The sequence below is a fragment of the Pelodiscus sinensis genome, chromosome 12 (genome assembly GCF_052426305.1).
Source record: "Pelodiscus sinensis isolate ZL-2025 chromosome 12, ASM5242630v1, whole genome shotgun sequence".
Taxonomy (NCBI): domain Eukaryota; kingdom Metazoa; phylum Chordata; order Testudines; family Trionychidae; genus Pelodiscus; species Pelodiscus sinensis.
In genome coordinates this window covers 21,350,631-21,369,806 of record NC_143063.1, presented here as the reverse complement: position 1 = coordinate 21,369,806, position 19,176 = coordinate 21,350,631, and the positions used below count along the sequence as shown (strand labels likewise).

The following is a 19,176-nucleotide window of genomic DNA, read 5'->3' as shown; positions in this document are numbered from 1 at the left end:
AAACTCAGCCATCTTTCATGTCAGGGTAGACGTGGCAACCAAGCATTTTTATAATTTCTCCATGCTTAGGAGGCTCCCTGTCAAGCATACAGCAGCATCTGCAAAGCTTCATTCTATAGATGCAGATGAACATCTGTTCTGGAAAGCTTCATTCTATAGATGCAGATGAACATCTGTAAGCCATTTCAAAGGTCTCCTCTGTGATTTCCTGGGTATCATCCAATTCACCTTTGAATCCACATTTGGGGCACTGCATTATCATTTAATGGGTTAAATGTTATCACAGTTGCACAAAGGGGAGTCTTTGATCTTCCACTATAGAAAAGTAGCTGCATTTCCTATAGCTTGTTCTGATGCAGTTCAATGTGGTCCAAAGTCTTCCTACAGTTCAAAACCAAAAGGGTAGCTTTTTGAGTCTCTAGTCATGTGCTGCTTTGGAACAGTAGATGTGTTCCACACTTCGCTTGTCCTGGCAATGATTAATATTATCTTTTGCAAGAAGATTGAGATAGAAAAAGAATACATCTGTCTGAATTTAAACTTTCTTGGCTTTGGAAAATCAAATCCATACATAAAAAAAATCAGTGATTATCACAAAATCATAGTGTTAGAAGACCACAAGGGTCGTCCAGTCTAACCTCCAGTTTTAGTGATTGTGACTTGTCTTGTAGAACAGATTGGGGCCAGTGTATGCTCCCACCCAGTGGCATAGGAGCAGTATTTGGAGCTGCACCCCTCTTGACCTGTGTCTGTGCCCCTCACCACCCATTAGAGCTGGGGCCAGCAACCAAGACCACACATGTGGGTCAGTGGCCTGGACCCTGCACATGGGGACAAAAGCCAAGAGGGAGTCAAGGCTGGAAGCAGAGTGTCTGGAAAACAGTGGGCCCAGTGCCTGGGTCTCTGCACAACAGCATATGGCTGGGATATCTAAAACCTAGAGATGCTGCAGCACCCCCTGCACCCCTATTTCCAGTTACGGATGTTAGGGTGTTCCTGTTAACACTATTAACCAATAAGCTTGGGCTCATTGGACAGAAGCAGCAAGGTGGGGGAGGCAGGAGCCGATGCTCCTGGGGAAACAGCTTTTAAGCCAGCTCCCAGCATGTGCTGGCTCCTACGTCACCAACTGCCCCCCCCCCCTCCCCAGCTGAGGGGCTGGGGAAGTGGGAACTGGTAGATGCAGGGAGCCAGCTTCAAAGCCAGTTCTCCACGTGCAGTGGCTCCCACTGAGCCAACTACTCTCAAACCCACACTGCTGCTTACGTTTCAGAAGCAGCAGCCTGGGAGCGCAGATAGGAACCAGCTTTTGAGCCGGCTCTCTGTGTAGGCAGCAGCATGGAAAGGTAGGCGGAGCTGGTTCTCAAGGGGAGTTGACTTAAAAATTGACTCCCCACAAGCACTGGTTCCCATGGAGCCACCTGTCCCTCTCCCATTTCTGCCTCTGATAGAGAGGCAGTAATGTGAGGGGTGAGGAGGCAGTCAGTACACGCAGGAAGTCAGCTTCCTGTGCATACCACTCCCAGAGGAAGCAGCATGGGGAGTGAGGGGAGGCAGGCAGGAGCCAGTGCTCCTGAGGAGCCAGCTTTAAAAGCCAGCTCCTGCAAGTGAGCACTCCCATCTGCCCTGCTGCTGTGAATATGTAACAACTAAAAAATTCAGCAGTTACACATTTACAAAAATATATTTTTTAAACATCCCTACTTCCTGTGCCTCTGCTCCCATAGACATAAGAGATACATACAGATACTAAATACTGTGGCAAAGAACTGAGAGAAAATGTGTCTCATTTCTTTTCCACTGCATTCTCCAAGCCAAGCAGTTGTTTTTCTGGCTTTTTATGTTACACATCCCAGAACTGTTGATCTGGATGTAATTTATTTAGATTAACAATTCATAAATATTATTTGGTTTACAATTTCTTTGCCCCCCACAACCCAATGCAGGAATTTCGTCTTTAACATGAAAGATGGAAATTATTGAAAGGGGCAAGTATCTTGCACACGTTCTTAAGGGAGTAACTGTAGAATTGCCCCTGGCCTGTGCTGCAAGAAACCCAGGCAGGCACCTCAAAGGAAGCTGCTCATTGATTCCATTGCCTTTGAATCAGGCCTCTTGTCGCTCTAATTGTGCGCACGCAGAGCCATGCACTCCCGGCTGCAAACATAGGAGACTAGCCCCAAAGTTCGCCGCACGCACGCACTCTATTCTCCCGCCCCTTTCCTGGGCTCGTCCCACCTGAAGCCACGCCCCTTCCCTCCCCAGCCAATGAGGAAGGGGTTTGCTGAGGCAGCGTGCGAGCCGGAGACATTGTCCAATGGAGTGCAAGGTTGTTGGAGGCGCGGAGGACTGCGGAAGGGGTGGAGAGATGGGACCAGGAGCCGGTGTCGCCCCGGGTCTGTGATGCGACCGGCTCCGAGGCGCTGAGGAGGGGGCGGCGGCTGTGCGTGGTGCCCTCCCTCCCCTGCCCGCCATGAATTCGCTGGAGCAGGCAGAAGGTAATTGGGGGCCCTGTTCCGGGGGAGGCCGGGGGCAGGAGGGGGCTTGTGTGTGCGGCTCCCGCGCCCCGGATCTGTCACTCCGGCCTAGGGGCTGGGTTCAGCTGGAGGCGTCAAAGGACGCTGCCCGGGAGCGCGGCGGTGGCCAATGGCAGCTGGCGGCGAGGAAGGGAGGGGCAGTTGGGAGGGGCGTTCTCCGCTGAGTGGCACTGTGACAGCAGAGCCTCCGAAGTGGGGCGGTGGGGGGAAGGGGAGTGAGGGACGCCCCAGACCGGCGGGGGAGGGGGGCTGCGGTGCGTTGTGCAGACCTGTCGCAGGACAAGGGCCCTGGATCCCGAGCCCCCGTGCTGGGGGGATGGCTCAAAGGCCGGAGGCTGGTGAGTCAAGCAGTTTTGCGAGTGGTTGAGAGTTTAGTTCGCTCCCCTTGGTGGAGGGAGGGGCAAGCTGCTGTTCTGCTAGCGGTGCTTGGAATAGCGAGAGAACGGATTCGGTTTCAAAGGCAAACCCAGTTCTGTCTGTTCATTAAGTTAAGTGATTTGAATGAGAACGTGCGTATCATTTTTCTCCACCGAGAAGAGACCAAAAAGCTCTCGAGTAGTCTACAAAACTTCTTTTTTTGGGTCACCTTTCTTTGGTTGAGTTGTATAGTGTGGCCTGTTAAATTTCTTATTTCTGCCTTGGTAGGAGACTTGCTGTACAAGTTGGAAACCTGTCACACAATATGTACTCATTCCTGTCCTTTTAAAATGTAAGCCATGTATCCAACACAGCTGCAATTCTTTAGTTATATTCTATATCTAAAATACTTTAAGAGGCACTAATTAACTGAAAAATTATGTTCTTGTTTGTTGAAACAGATCTATGAAACGTATTGTTTTACATTTTGGTATAGCGTTGTAGTGAAGGCTATTAGAAGTAACTTACAGCTGTTTTCTTTCTGCAAAAAATCAATACAACAGAGTATTTTGATGACATACCAGTACTTCTAAATACAGCATTTACTAATCTAAACAAATGTAGATATATTGCCAGAAATATTAGAAAATATGTAATACTGACTTGACTGTCAACACTTACTCTGTGTGTAGTGTGTATAATATAGGCAATGTAAAATTAGTGTTCCAATAAATTGTTTACAAGTTCTAATCAAAGAGATAATTATCTCCATATCCATCAAAATTGTCTCTTTAGTTAGAATGTGGGGACACTATTTTTAACACCAAGACCATCTTTTTTTAATTTTCTTGATAATTTGAGTATTGAAACTTAAATTGTAGTGCAAGCCTTTTTTTGTATGTACTTTATTTTTTTAAAAGTTTTCTATTGATTAATAGTTACATTTGTTCCCACAGGGAACATTGAAATAATCTTTGCATATATTTTAGATTAAGTACACACTTCAGTAACAGTTATATATTTTAATAAAAGTATATTGCTTGTATTTTTTGGAATTGATACCTTTATTAGAGCTTGAGATGCTAATATAATATTAAATTATTTTCAAGAATAGTGGTTGTCACTTGGAGCCAGTTTGAAATTTTTATTAATAAGTCAAACTTCACATTGTATGATAATGGATAGTTTAAGGCCCAGAGCTTGTCTGGTTCAAAAGGAAATCTTCCCAGAAGTTAAAATGAGTAGTTGACATTTTTCAAAATCTGAAAATATTTCGAAAGTAGACTTCTCCATGTTAAACAATGTTGCAAAGCCAAACATGCTACTTCATTAATCAGATTCTAAAAAAGTTGACAATTTGTGATTGTATTGTAAACATGATCGACATGTTAAAAAAATAGGTTATTGGAACTGTAAGGAGTGTAAAAATCTTAAATGATTCCAAATGACCTAAGAATTTCTGTAGCGTTACGGTGATCATATTCTAATCCCAAAACACCAATCTCTATTTTAATTACCACAGATAATAATGGAGATTGTCTATCTCCTAGAACTGGAAGGGACCTTGAAAGGTCATTGCGTCCAGTCCCCTGCCTTCTCTGCAGGACCAAGTACCATCCCTGATGAATTTTTGCCCCAAATCCCTAAATGGCCTCCGCAAGGATTGAACTCACAACCCTGGGTTTAGCAGGCCAATGCTCAAACCACTGAGCTATCCCTCCCCTGCAATATTTGTTTTAGAGTATTTTAATCCATTAATATTAATGGCTTGCATTTGGACTTACAAAGGGATACTTTATCAAATCATTCTATTCACTTTCATATCGATATTGATAGATAGATAGATATGGGGCTTTTAGATATATGGAGATGCCTGTCACATACATTACCTTTTGGTAGAGGGCTTAATTAAAAAGTATGGTTAGCTTTAAAGCTTACCATACTTTTTAATTAAGCCCTCTACCAAGAAGTAATATACGTGACCGGATTCCATATATGTAAAAGCCCCATATCTATCTAATGTGCTGAGATACAGTGCTATACATCTTTCAATCCATTTAGCTTAATCTTAGATGCAAGTGATTTTTGATGATTTATTACAGCTTTCCTCTGCAAGTTGAGACTAAACTACACATGGCATAAGTAATATAATAGAATCTGAAGCATTAACTATTAAAAGTTCATCTAATAGATGGACGACTTACTAGATTGCTCTCTCTCTCTCTCTCTCTTCCTCAGACCTCAAGGCTTTTGAAAGAAGACTTACTGAATATATTGCATGTTTGCAACCAGCTACTGGACGTTGGAGAAGTAAGCTTAATATTTTAAAGGAGAAGTTGGACTGACTCTTTAATATGTTAGTTGGCATTTACCCCTATTTATCCCTATAGATTAATTGTGTTCACAAAAACAAATCGGTGCTTTGAAAATCTCATTGTACGTAATTTGTTTATGAGCCTAAAAGTCTCTTAAATATTTGAAGATAACACATACAGACAGTGGTCAAGGCTGTTCCCCGTTCTGGCGCTTCAAATGCAAAAGCTGGGAATCCCGTGAGTGACCTTAAAAATACCTTGCCTCTATACGCTTCTGCTTAAAAAAACTCCCAAAGGTCATAGATTCCCGGACCTTGGAAGGGTTGCTGCCACCACCCAAGTGTGAAAAAACTCCTTTCTTCTTGAACCCAGGAAGAAATCTCTGGGGAACTTCTTCCAGAGGGGTACCCCAAGCTCTTTTAACACGAGAGCTTGAAAAAACAAATGGTAATCTCAGATAGCTGACCTCTCAGTCTTAGGCATGCATACACAGAACTCCTATTGCCTTCCAGGACACAATAATGTGATCATAGCCTTAAAAAAGAAACGATTTTTATTAACAAAACAAAAGATACACTTGGTAAAGCATACTTGGTTTCTAGGTGTTATGGAGCAACTGAGAAAACAGTGAAGCATAAAGAATTTCTTCTCTGGGATTCAGCTTTAAAGTTATGGTGTTTAGGGGGGCACATGGTCTTAACCCAGATAAATTTAACCAAACAACAAAATAAATAACCTGATAGCATCTAAATAAACATTCCCTGTCTACTCGAGTATGTATCCATACTTCCAAAGACCAGTCCATTTCTACAATTGGGGGTATTCTCTTTCTGGGAATGGGGTGCCCCTGCCAATTTTAATTCTTCCCCCCCAGCTCCTGGCTTAAACTCAGACAAAGAAAAACAGAAAGCAGATTCCCTTTCAATTCAAATCTCAACACTTGCTTCCTATTGGTTCTCCTGCGTCCCTGACAACACTTTCTAGCTATGTGGGTTTAATCCTTTAGTTACTGAATGCTGGGATGGTTAGAAAAGGACAGCACTCCTATTCATCACAATAGTAACAGTAAAATAATGGTTTAATGCTATTGCATCTATATTATGTGCAGAAAATGCTAAAAGCATTTGTACAGTTTCTATTTAAAAGTAGATATAGGCTGACCTCTCTTGTTAAGTCTATCTACCTGAGGACCTGACTGTTGCTAAACCAGAGACTTTGCTGAACCATAGGAGGTCAATATTATCTGGCTGTATTACCAACACCTCCACTGCTTACTGGGCTCCTAGAAGATATTTAGGGATAAATTAGAGCTAAATCATAGCACAGAATACTGAGAACCAGGACTGGTGTCTTGTAAACAAATTTTATAGGATCACAGGAAATTTGGCCACATTCATAAGTGGACATCCAGCTAACTAAAATCATTCCAGATCATGGATGTTCTTGGCCCAGAGAGCGCTGGACTCGAGAGGTTCAACTTGTATTGGCAAAAACAACACAGCTAGAAGTATAATCAGAAGGAGGACGATTTTGTAAGCAGCTTTAGCAAAGAGGGCAAGGATTGAATGGGCTTTGAAGACTGAATTCAGCTTTTTAAAAGGAACTCTTCATGACACACTGAGGCTTTGTGATTAAGGCCATCTCTATGCTACTGCTTCTGTCACTCACCCCCCATGAGTGACAGAAGTTTTGCTGGCATGTGTGTTAGCAATATATGTGCTTTTCAGCAGGCGAGCTCCCGCCAACATAATTATTGTTTGGTTTGATTTGTCACTGGCAGAGCTCTTTCGTAAGGCTAGAGTATGTACATGAGATCTTATAGGAGCACAGCTGCATAGGTACAGCTGTGCCACTGTGAGCTGTCTAGTGTAGATGTAGTTGAAGCCTGAACTGGGAATGCAAAGGGGAAACATTGCTTTCCTGGCATGCTTACCAGGGTAACCAGTTAACTGGTGCCTGCTCGACCAGAACAGCTCTTTGTGTTATGAGCAGGGGGTTGCTCTAGCCCATCAGGGCCCACCACGCCACAGGAAGGGTATACTCCAGCAGCCCACTGCCCATGGCGTGATGTGGTGGGCCGGTTAACATTTTAAACTGAATTTTACATCCTTAGTCTGAACTGCCTTTTTTCAGTCTTGTATCTATTTTGTGGCTGAATAGAGGGGTTTGGTTTCTAAGTTGGACTGTGTTTTCATGATAACGTAAAACAACATGGTTATCGATGACATACTCCCATCCCTTATTATGTTTTTCAGGGTTTCCCTAAAACCCAATAAATTTTAAGTTCATTGGTTCTATAATTGATTATTTTAATGGTTGTGTTCACTTTCCAACTGTCTCTTCCAAACCTGTTCAGTTATTTATACAACCAGACTAAAGTTTTACTGACTTAAGGCACACTCATGAAGAAGTTTTAAATTAAAATTGGCTGTGGCGTCTATTGACTTCATAATTCTGTTATCTATATAATAATTACTTTATTCCTGGGAAACTGTTATTGATGTGGTTAGATCTTTATTATCTTTCTGTGTAAATTGGAGAAATAACTTTTATTTTTATAAGGCAGAGCTTTTTTTCTGTCCCTTTAGAATGTGTCAAATCCAGCCCTTACTTGGACTATTTTTATTTATTAGTATTCTCTGACCCCCAAAATTAAGGTATCACAAGTCTGCTTTACAAGCAATGGGGTTTGAACCTTTAGAGGGTGCATGGTTCACATCTTACAGGCTTTTATCCACAGTTGTGAGCAGAGGGCTTGAAATCAAACTTAAACTTTTAAGATTGTTGCATAATTACTTGTCTCCTGGAGCGGGAGCTTTAAGAAAAGTACAAAATATTGCTACACTTGCAGTAAAACTACAAGAGTTGGCAACACTGCCTGCCTCTATGTACAGAGCAGCTTGCAGGACTGGAACCTTAGTGGTGTTGGCCTTTACTGCAGAGTAATGTGTGTTGTTTGGTTTTGTTGTTTTAGCATATTGCTTAGAGCTAATTCTGTACTATTCCTCAATTTTATAAATCAGTGCCCCAAATCCTTAAGTGGCCCTCTCGAGGACTAAACTCACAATCCTGGGTTTAGCAGGCCAATATTCAAACCACTGAGCTATTCCCCCCCCCCCCCCCCCGCATGAAAGTTGTTCCTTAGGAAGCTTATAGAATTTTCAAAGTACAGTAAAACTCCAATAGTCCGGCACTCCTGATAGTCCGGCATCAAAATGGCAAGAGCCTAGTGAGTGAGCTTCGGCAAAAAATGAGTAACACGATAACAGCCGCAGCAGCTGAACTGAGCAAAAAGGGTAAAAAAAAAAAGGCTTAAAAACACCTAAAACATTACTGTATATAGTATGTACAATAAAAAGGGTTAAGAACACTTTATATACATTATATAATGTATAGTGTGTGTGTGTGTGTGTGTGTGTGTGTGTGTGTGTGTGTGTGTGTGTGTGTGTATATAAATAAAAATAACCAGCTAATATCCGGCACATCTGATAATCTGGCACCACCTAGGTCCCATAGGTTCTGGATTATTGAAAGTCTACTGTATTGCATTTTTTTTAAACAATAAAACTTTTTTTTACCTCCTTCCACTTGGACTTAAATAGAAAGGTGGAAGTCAAGATAAGAAACCAACATGATATGGAAGTAAAACTCTTCAAAGAAATCTTGCATTTCTTCAGCCATTGTAGTAAAAAATCTGGAGGTGAAACAAAATAGAATGTAATCTCTCTTTCAAGGCTTTTCATGAGACATTGAGTATTTTCTCATGAGTATGAACCAGCTGTGTTTATGACTTCTGTTTTCCATCAGTGATTCTTATAGTGGTATCAGTCTGCACAGCTACTGGTGCTTGGAACTGGTTAATAGATCCTGAGACACAGAAGGTAAGTTACATTTTAAGGTTGAAATACTAAATTCTCATAATATGTGACCTAGATAATAAAAACCAAATGTATGTAGTTGGGAGTTGTGGACTGCCTTGAAGAGTGAAAAAGCTAATAGCAGAGTTATTTACCTAACTGATTGAATCAAGACATTAGTGACTAAGAGCAAATTCAGAGGATCATTTACATCACAAGGATTAGACTTGGATTTGAAGGGGCAACTAAGAATATTTGAGGCATTCCACAGCTGTGCTGAGTAAGGGTGATTTCCCCAGAAGAATAACTTTGTTTTCTCTATCTATAGAGCATAATATGCTGAGGCCACCTTCAACTAAACTGATTGATGATCAAGAAAATTGAACTTGTGAGGACACTAGCAAGCTAATTGGTCCTGAAATTTTTTTTTTCTCCTTACATACCTCTGCACTTTAGAAGTACAGGTTGGACCTCTTTGGTCTAGCACCCTCGGGGTCCCAAATTAAGGATGTTAAATATTGATTAATTTACTAGTCGAGTAATCGATGGAATTTCCATTGACTAGTCAATAGGTACTTCCACATTCCTTCTTTGAGATGTACAAGAGCCCTAGCAGGGGCTTGTCTGCATTTCAATGCGGAAATGCCTGCATGAAGCCCGGGATCTGCTGAGGACTCCCCCGCCGACTCTGGGTTTCACAGAAATGCCACACGGAGCCCGGTGTCAGCTAGGTAGCCCCCACATGGAGCCTGGTATCAGCTGTGCAGCGCTGTCTCTTTGAAATGCTGCCACAGGTTTCAAAGCGGCAGTACCGCACGGAGCCTGTGCGGTGCTGCTACTTTGAAGTACTGCCTCTGCTGCCTTTGACAGAAGGGGGTGAAGTGACTAGCTGATTCGACTATGTCGACTAGTCCTTAACATCCTTATCCCAAATAAGGTAATTGGCCAGACCAGGTGTGGTCCCCAGTTACTGGTCTTTCCCAGCTCACTGCCCTTCCCCACTGCTGGCCCCAGCCACTCCCCCTAACTGGCTGCAATGCTGCTGTGGCCCTGGCAGCTCAGACTGCCTCCATCCTGCTGTGCTACAGGGGCTTCAGCCCTGGTCCCAGTCCTGCTGCTGCCAGGCTCCCAGCTCAGCAGGTCTCCCAGCTTGCCACTGGGCTCCCAGCCAGGACTCCCTGGTGCAGGAACATGTTGCTAGACCAGAGAAAGTCTTGGATTTAGGAGGTCCAACCTGTATTTCCTTTTCTCTTTGACATAACTCTGTGCAGCAGTGACACTGTTTAAAATTTGTCACTGTAGATCTGCATACAGCACCTGTGCACTTACGTTTTTGTATAATACGAATATCTGAGATGATCACAACTGATTTTTTTCCCCTAAAGTGTGTGGATGGAGTAGACCAAGATTTGATATTGTAAATTTCAGCCCAAACAAAACATTTTGTGGCGTTTACTGAAATGATGGCAGAGTTTTTGCTACATTATATCTATGAAACTGAATCTGAAGGTGTATTTGTTGAATGACCTTTACATGGATTCTGAGTTTTGTGTGGAATATAAGAAGTTCGCTTTACCATCCAGCAGAAAAAATTGGTAAAGGAGTCTAAACTTATTTTCATTTTTACGTCTTTAGCAATAAACTGAGGTAGAGCTATAGCATTTTATTCAGAAGTGGAAGGAAAAATACACAATGAATGATGAACAATTGATTTTTTTTTCTGTGTCAGTAACAGAAAAGTACTCTTTAATTTTAGACTGTTCTTATGGAACCTAAAAAAAGAAACTTAATTGCAGAGATTCAAACAGTTTTACTACAATAAGAAATGAAGTTATCAAATCAGAAAATGAAGATAAAATATCCTAGGGAATCTCATAGTTTTAAAAATCTTTCTTCATGTGTTAACTGGCTATTTGGTTCTGAGTTTAAAAGGGTGCTGTATGATCCAGGGTAGAACTAAAATGTTACTTGGTGGGTTTTTTTTCTTAACTCAACACTTAATAGGGCAGCTTCTCTAATTGGGACATTCCTAGGAAATGGGAGACTATTTTCTCTGTTACCTTCCAAAATATCTGAAAGCAGAAAGGACATTGATAGGGAGGGTGTTTTGGCAGAAGCCCTTTTTGTGAAGAGTAGCAGTGTTAAACACGGGGTAACTTCTGAATAACGAGGGAATTTTAAGTGATCCATTCCAGCTAAGTCTAGTGGCCTAAACATCAGATTTGAAATGCTTGGTCTCTAACTGGATGATGTCCCTTCAGTTATGGATTCTTTTAATAGTGTTTCTTCAAGATAATTTGATTTCTTTCCTAGGTGTCCTTTTTCACATCATTGTGGAATCATCCATTCTTCACAATTAGTTGTATTACTCTAATAGGCTTGTTCTTTGCTGGAATACACAAAAGAGTGGTGGCACCATCGATGTATCCTTTGATAGTTTGTCATTAAAAGCTGAGAATTCTTACTGTATCTTCAGCCCACTCTAAATGTTTAGAACTTTCCTTTGACCAAATCCACACAGTATAGCAGCACGATGTCGAACAGTCTTGGCAGAGTATAATATGTCCTGCGATGATGTAAGTAACTAGTCTCACTGACTACATGTGCATGTTTAAGGCAGAAATAAATGCAAAAAAGGAGGAAATTGCTCTCCATGAGTAGACAGTGCATTCCCTGCTGCACAAGTATTAATAGCTGTGTAGAGAGTAAGGCAATGTTTAGGTGTGTGGTCTGGCTTACTTACATGAGCTGCTTAAGCAGTGCTTCCCACATCTATACTGTGAGATACTTTGCTGCTAAAAATAGTGAAATAATATGCAAATATTGGAGCTTTCCCTGCTGTAGGGAAAGGCTTTGACAGCAGTAAAGGCTTGGAAGCGGGGGGAGCGGTGCATTGTGTAGCTACATGTGCAGTGCCTATACTATGCTGTTATAGGTAGATAGTCTAAGACCACATATTTACATTTTTTAAAGCTAATGTATGACCAAAATGTGAAACTACAAGTTACTTAGTGGTTCTTTGGATAGAAACCCTTAGTTCTCACTCCCTGTTGTTGCAGACTAATGACAAATGAACACAGATAACCTGACTATGAGTTGAATGTTATGTTAAATTTTGGGGTTTGTTTGAACTTCAAATTTTTCTTTTGCAGACTGGAAAGCTAATTTTGAAACCTAGGCCCCATGTTCAATGATGGCAGTCTTCTTTCACCTCTGTCTACTACCATGGAAACCAAAAATGACCTTTTCTCAAGGTAGTGTGGCACCAAAAAGCTGAACAGGACTGATTTGCAGTTGCTTAGAAGTGAGAGTCTTAGTCACAGTTGACAGCGAAAGTGTGCAATATTACTGACGGGCATATTTGTCTAAATTCTCTTTTGACTATCCTGATATCAGTGCTTTTGCTACTTTTGATTACCTCTTTTTTCAGTATTAGTGTCACTTATGTTGTTCAGGTAGAGGAAAACATACAGGTAAAATATGTTAATTGGTTACTAAGTTAAACTTGGAAACCCAACGTCATTTTGTTTTTTATAATGTGTTTTTTGCAGACTCTTGTAAATAGAAAATCAATGCCAATGTTAAGCAAAGAGTAATACAGTTCTGTGATTTCTTGTTTTCATTAACCAGTATTTAAAGGGATGCTTATTTGCCATTCCAACAGATTTTTATTAATATACTTATTAATTACAGTTGTCTTTTTCATTCCTGATTACAATATTTTTGAATCAGCAAACGAGAGACTTAAAAGAAATCTGTGGTGGGGTGGGAGAAAGTCTTATTATGTTTAAGAATATTGCAAATACGTTAGTGTCACATGTTTACCTACATACAGTACTTAGGCCACTTTCTCTGTGGTTATCCTTAGTTCAGTGCTTTCATCTAATTCAGAATTACAACTTGTTTTTAATGTTTTTAGCATTTTAAAATCTCTTAAATATATTTACATCTTTCCTATTATAAAAGTTCTGTACTTTATCTGAATTCCATAATCACACCATTTTAAGAGTGGATTTTTATGCTGTGGTAATCTGGCTATAAAGCTAGTATTGCAAATGTTGAATGTTGTATCAAAATCATTTGATAAAGGAAATATGATCAGTGCCACAAATAAATTAATACAAATTTCTAAAGTGTTATGAGAAATTACATGTGGCTCTTATGTATATGCAGTATAATAGCTCTTGAAATATTTATAATAACAGTTTAATTTTAAGTGTTCAAGGTGCCTTTTTACCTTTTTCAGATTTTTTTTTTAAATTGAGCATAAATCTGCGTTAAAACAAAGCTATTGCCGGCATAGTCATCTCTCACTACATTTAAGACTAGGAAGACTGCCTCTTTAAATGAGCATAGTTTGATGTATTTAAATTTTCATTCATTTGAGGCAATAAAATCATTTGCTCCTAAACTCTTTCAGAAAGTTTGTACTTCTGTCCTTTCTTTTTAACTGATGTAAATTTTGTACATAAATACATGCATTAAATAAATACTTTATATATGTATATTGTGGTATGTTTGGTTTTTTTGTATTGTAAACTGGCATGCAGATGTTATGTACTTTAATTATGAATAGCTGAAGACTCTAATGATGGAGATATTATGTTTTTTTGAGTGAAATGTTATGTTTGTAATTCTGGATATTGAAGACTCCGAAACAGGGAGAGCATAGAAAGTAGCAGTCCTGGTCCTTCTACAACAGGGGTGTCCAAACTTTTTTCAAAGAGGGCCAGATTTGATGAAGTGAACATGCGTGAGGGCCGACCATTTTACCTGACATTCTTTGAACCATTAAAATTAAATGCAAATTAACTATTTTATGCAAAGTTTATTGCAAACGGCATACTTTTCATTTCGTCACATGGATGACAAATCTAAACAGGTGTTAAATCACTCTGCCTTTCATATCTGAAGGCCAGATGAAAAAAAAATCCAGGAAGCTGAAATATATGTCAGGAACATTGTAAAGTACATTACATATTATTGGTAATAAAGGTTGTCTGTCAACTTTTAAGTTCAAAAAATACGAACAGGAACATAACACCAAGTATACATGTTGTGTCCAAATATATTTATAACTGATTTAGACCAACTGACATTAATTGAGATTTTACAATGTATTCATCTCAATACATATGGATTCGTTGGGGGCCATAAAAGATAGATATTGCCAAATTACCTGTGGGGCCGTATTAAACCGGAACACGGGCCGCAATTGGCCCGCGGGCCGGACTTTGGACATGCCTGCTCTACAACAATTCTCTAGTGTATCTAAATCCTGTTCCATGTATATTCTCATGACAATAGCAGGTATTGTCTCTATCTCCATTGATTCTGTCCTCTCTGAGGCTTCAGGAAGGCCCCAGATTCAACAAAGCATATAAGTATGTACTTGGATGTTAACAAAGGTGCCAGAGACATAGATGTGATAGGACTACTTGTTGATATGGTGGGCTTATGTCCAATTCCTGGTGAACATATATCATGTAAGCTCCTGAATCATCATATCATCTTCCAAATTGGGCTGGATGTGGATTTAAACTAATGACCTACAGGTCATTCAGCTTCCCTGGAATCCCTATATCTGTGGCTGGCTATCTATCCAGAATGTTGTACTCCTTTCAGGAGTCTGATTAATCTTGGGTATCCCCAAGTATCAGCAATGGTGTCACAGCATATGGTTACTGACAAATTGCTTACTTCCTAATTTTTATCATATAATGCTCTTCCAATATATTTGAGAAATGTGCATCTGTCCATCTGAATTAAGCTAAGAGCTAGGAACACCAAATTTGATAGGCCATTTCCTCTTACCATAACTTAAAGGAAGGTAAGGGTTTGATTGAGCTAGGAAAATGGGATGTCCCTGAAATGGTATTGGTTCTCATAAAATGGAAAGCAATGGCTCTGTTATATGATGACCACATGGGGGCAGCAGAGCATGTGGGATGGGAAGCTGGAATAGTTATACTGTGTAATGACCAACAGGGGCAGCCAATAGCCAGAGGCTGGAATTGGGACAGCTATACCCCCATTGGGCCAACAGGGATGGAGAAAGGATAGCTATCTACTACATATTTGAGAGAATTTCGGTGTGTCTGTCCCTCAGCAGGGAGACAAGCATCCTTCCCCTGACTGTGCCTGCTGGATCTGCAGTGGGGGTGGAGAGGTGCTTCTCACCTGACCCCAAATTTGCTGCTGTGAAAGAGGACTGGGGTAGTCCTCTCTTCCTAGAGCAGCCTGCATACTGGACCCCTCATTACTCTGGACTAGGGCTGGGATGATTTTAAATTAAAAAAAAAAAAGAAAAATGAATTAAGGACTTGAACAATGCCAGGTAAATCTTCTAGTTTAAAAAAAATCAATTGGGATATAAATATTGTACATTTCAGCATAGGGTATGTAGAGCAGAATAAAAAAGTATTGTATGAAATTTTAGTTTGTATCTGTCAGGGCCATGAGGGATGGCCAGCAGTCTGGGGACTAAGGGGTTAACTATGTCCCTTGTACCTAGCCAGGTAGCAGTCAGCCAACAGAAATGCAGATAGGGATTTCAAACTGAGACAAAAGAATGTTGGGGTTTTACCTCCTTTGTCTCTGAGCCAGTTTGCTCTCTAGATACTGAGGGGCTACGTCTAGACTGGCATGTTTTTCCGCAAATACTTTTAACGGAAAAGTTTTTCTGTTAAAAGCATTTGCGGAAAAGAGCGTCTAGATTGTCATGGACGCTTTTCCGCAAAAGCACTTTGGCATGGATGCTTTTCCGCAAAATCTAGACGCGGTTTTGTGCAAGAAAGCCCCGATCACCATTTTCGCGATCGGGGCTTTTTTGCGCAAAACAATACCATGTTGTCTACAATGGCCCTCTTGCACAAAAGCATTTGATTCAGAATTGAGGCCATAGATACTCTTCACAAAGCTGATTTTTTTTTCTTATTCACTGCACAAAAGCAGTATTTTACCCATACTTGTAGGTAACTGCCTTTCAGGTACACTTTTCTATTGAAAAGAGTACTCCAGTAAACTGAAGGTTCTTAACCAACACCAAATTCACAATTAATACCTAAGCTCTTACCACTTTTTCCATTCACTATAAATTAATAACTTCTGTGTCAGTGTTCCCTCTAAGCTACCTGGCTGCACAGCTTCACAGGTGATTAATCACCCCCATCCAGTCAGAGGCTCAGGGCTTCATTCACAGAGCTGACTCACTAGGCAGGGCTGATTAATCACCTGTGAAGCTGTGCTGCCACTCAGCTTAGAGGGAACACTGTTCTGTGTCAAACTTAAGCAAGAACGGCTCCTTAAGTCTATTTCTCCCTGGCTTTGTCTATACTGCAGGGTTTTTGCGCAAGATGCTTTTTTGCAGAAGAGATCTTCTGCAAAAACTTCTTGCGCAAAAGCGCATCCACACCTCAAAAGCACATTGCAAAAGCATGGATGAATCCACTGCATGGATGCTCTTGAGCAAGAAAGCTTCGATTGCCATTAACAGAATGGCCATCAGAGCACCTGTGCTTTTTCTGATAGGCTCTTTTTGCACAAGAAACCCCTGCGGAGTGTGCACACGTGCCTTTTTGTGCAAGAGCTGTAGCGTAAAAAGGAGTTATTCCTTGTGGGGAGAAGAATAACTCTACCGGCAAAAGCCCTCTGTCCTGTCGATTCCCTGTTTTTGGAGGGGGGGCGTTGCACGGAAAGGCGCTTGAGGTCTGTACGCTACACCTTTTTTGCGCAAAAACCTTGTAACGTACTCATAGCCACTGTGATTAATTTCACTGAATGCACTGGAACCACTCAGTTTGAAAAATTCAGCGTAGATTAGTAAATTACTAGAACTGGAAGAGATCTCGAGAGGTCATCAAGTCTAGTCCCCTGCCCTCTCAGCAGGACCGAACACCATCTAGACCATCCCTGATAGACATCTATCTAACCTGCTCTTAAATATCTCCAGTGATGGAAATTCTACAACCTCCCTCAGCAGTTTATTCCAGTGTTTAACCACCCTGAGAATTACAAAGTTTTTCCTAATATCCATCCAACCTATGTCCTATCCAAGCATGTGTAAGGTATTTGCAGGAAAAGTTCTTAAGTTTTGTTTTCTTTATATTGTGGTCCTTTTATTGCATTGTAAGATTTTAACTAATAGGGTGAATAGGGTTAAATCAGAAGGGTTTTAATCACAGTTTTAAATCAGCAAACTGAAGTAGGAAAGCCTTGATTAATATTGAGGGCTTTGCATTTGTATTTTTGGTTATTTTCCTGAAAACATGTCGATTCTCATTGGTTGATAACTATTAAAATATGTTCCTTTGCAGCTAAATTTAACCTTTATACTAAATTTGTTATCTTGTGCAAACAAGGATACATTACACCCATATAGTGTGGGTTTTTAAAGCAACTGTATAGCTCAGGTCCTTCATTTTAACTATTCCTTTTTATGTTAGAAAATTATGAATGATGAATTTATTTACTATATGGTTATCTTTACTAGCAAGTTGTCAAGCTCTGTTTGTATTGAAATTGAAGTTCAATTAAAAATGCAACATTAAAAATTAGCATTTTAAGATGGTTTTATTTTTTGTATACGCTGTTCTCAAATTGTAGGTCAGGACTCCAAATTGGATTTTGATATGATTTGATTTGTCAGAAGGGGGCTGTGGTGCAACAGAGTTTGAGAGCCCCTGACTTAAGACTACCTTAAATGTGCTGGAGCAAATGTTTACCAAAATCGGTTTTGTATTTAAAACTGATGTATTAAAGAATGGAAGTCTTAAATCTAGTTAGTGAACTAAACTAACTGTTCTGGTCACCATCCTTCAAGAACTGTAATAGATCTCATCCTCTCTCATCTAGTTTTCATAGATTGACAGGAAAACCAGTTTTCTGCTTTTTCAGCTCAATTTCTTGACTTGAAATGAACTAGTCACTTTACTTGAACTAGTAGAATCAACTGAAAGAAAGCAGGTATCTTGGTAGAAAAGGCCACTACTATCAATAGCTGCTTTAGCACTTCAAATTCTGGTTCTAGGTGCTCAGTTAGATAATTTTACCAGTGCAGTTTCACTTTCCTACTTTGACAGTGAAAGTACTATTTAAGTACCTGGTTAAATTTAAATTTTAAATTTTAGGCCTTACTATAAATTGATATTCATTTTTTATTTTACAAATCTATTTAAATATCTAGATTTAAAACTATTTTTAATTTTTCAAACCCTTATTTTAGCAGTTTTGTCAGCTAATCAAAATCATTTATCAAATGAAAGGTTTGACTGCATGTCTCTAGTCTCAAATGTTGTTCCTGAAAATATAGTAAAAGCTTAACAATTTCCAAAACAAGGCATTTATTTCAATGCCCCTTGTTTTAAGCAGTCAGCACACTTTTAGAAAATTGTAGCCTTTTTAAGATCAGGAAATACTGGATATCTTGTCTGATAAAACATATATTCAAATTATGGCTACTAATATAATTTTAGTCTGAGTTCACTTCTATACCCCTTGGAAATAAGGGCATTTGCCATATACTTCAGTGGCAGCAAGATTGGGCACTAAGCAACCTGGATTTGGCCTGGTCTACACTAGGGTTATGTCTACACTCGCAGCTTCTTGTGCAAGTATGGCCATCCTTGCGCAAGAATCTGCAGAGCGTCCACACTGCCCGCCCGCTCTTGCGCAATGAAATTTACAGTTCAGCGTGGTAAGAGAGGTCTTCTCGCGCAAGAGTTACACTCTTTTTTAACACGTGTAAGCCCTCTTGCGCAGGAGCTCTTGTGCGGACGCTCGGCAAGGATTTCTTGCGCAAGAAAGCCCTATGGCTAAAATGGTCACCAGAGCTTTCTTGTGCAAGAGAGCGTCCATACTGCCATGGGAGCTCTTGCACAAAAGCACAGCTTGCACATGGCAGTGTGGACATTTTCTTGGGCAAGAGTTCTTGCACAAGAACCCTTGCGCAAGATGTTCTTGCACAAGAAGTCGCGAGTGTAGACATAGCCTAGGAGTTGAGATCAAATTTAGTTGCATAAAGTTGATTTTTTTTCTTTCTTAACAGTGAGTCCACACTACCAAGGCTGAATTTGTCACCTTTAAGGGTCATTGAAGTCTATTTTGGATATT

At 40.3% G+C, this 19,176-nt stretch overlaps 1 protein-coding gene across 2 annotated transcripts; it reads left to right on the top strand.

Moving 5' to 3' along the window:
* The first annotated feature begins 2,313 nt into the window (after positions 1–2,313).
* Positions 2,314–13,571, top strand: CNEP1R1 (CTD nuclear envelope phosphatase 1 regulatory subunit 1). Of its 2 annotated transcripts, none has more exons than XM_006121148.5 (6): positions 2,314–2,498; positions 5,133–5,204; positions 9,017–9,090; positions 11,380–11,489; positions 11,588–11,642; positions 12,219–13,571. In XM_006121148.5, the coding sequence occupies exons 1-6, from the start codon at positions 2,474–2,476 to the stop codon at positions 12,258–12,260; spliced, it is 378 nt and encodes a 125-aa protein (XP_006121210.1). In that variant the 5' UTR covers positions 2,314–2,473; the 3' UTR covers positions 12,261–13,571. The 2 variants fall into 2 exon arrangements, with proteins under 2 accessions (XP_006121210.1, XP_006121211.1); XM_006121149.5 differs by lacking the exon at positions 2,314–2,498 and adding an exon at positions 2,719–2,875.
* The last annotated feature ends 5,605 nt before the right edge of the window (positions 13,572–19,176 follow it).

What these genes read in the sequence shown, in the direction of transcription:
- CNEP1R1 (XM_006121148.5), top strand. Translation starts at nt 2,474, where the DNA reads ATGAATTCGCTGGAGCAGGCAGAAG. An exon ending in TAGATCCTGAGACACAGAAG is followed by an intron (nt 9,091 to 11,379) that starts GTAAGTTACATT and finishes TTTCTTTCCTAG; the next exon opens with GTGTCCTTTTTCACATCATT. An exon ending in ATAATATGTCCTGCGATGAT is followed by an intron (nt 11,643 to 12,218) that starts GTAAGTAACTAG and finishes TTTCTTTTGCAG; the next exon opens with ACTGGAAAGCTAATTTTGAA.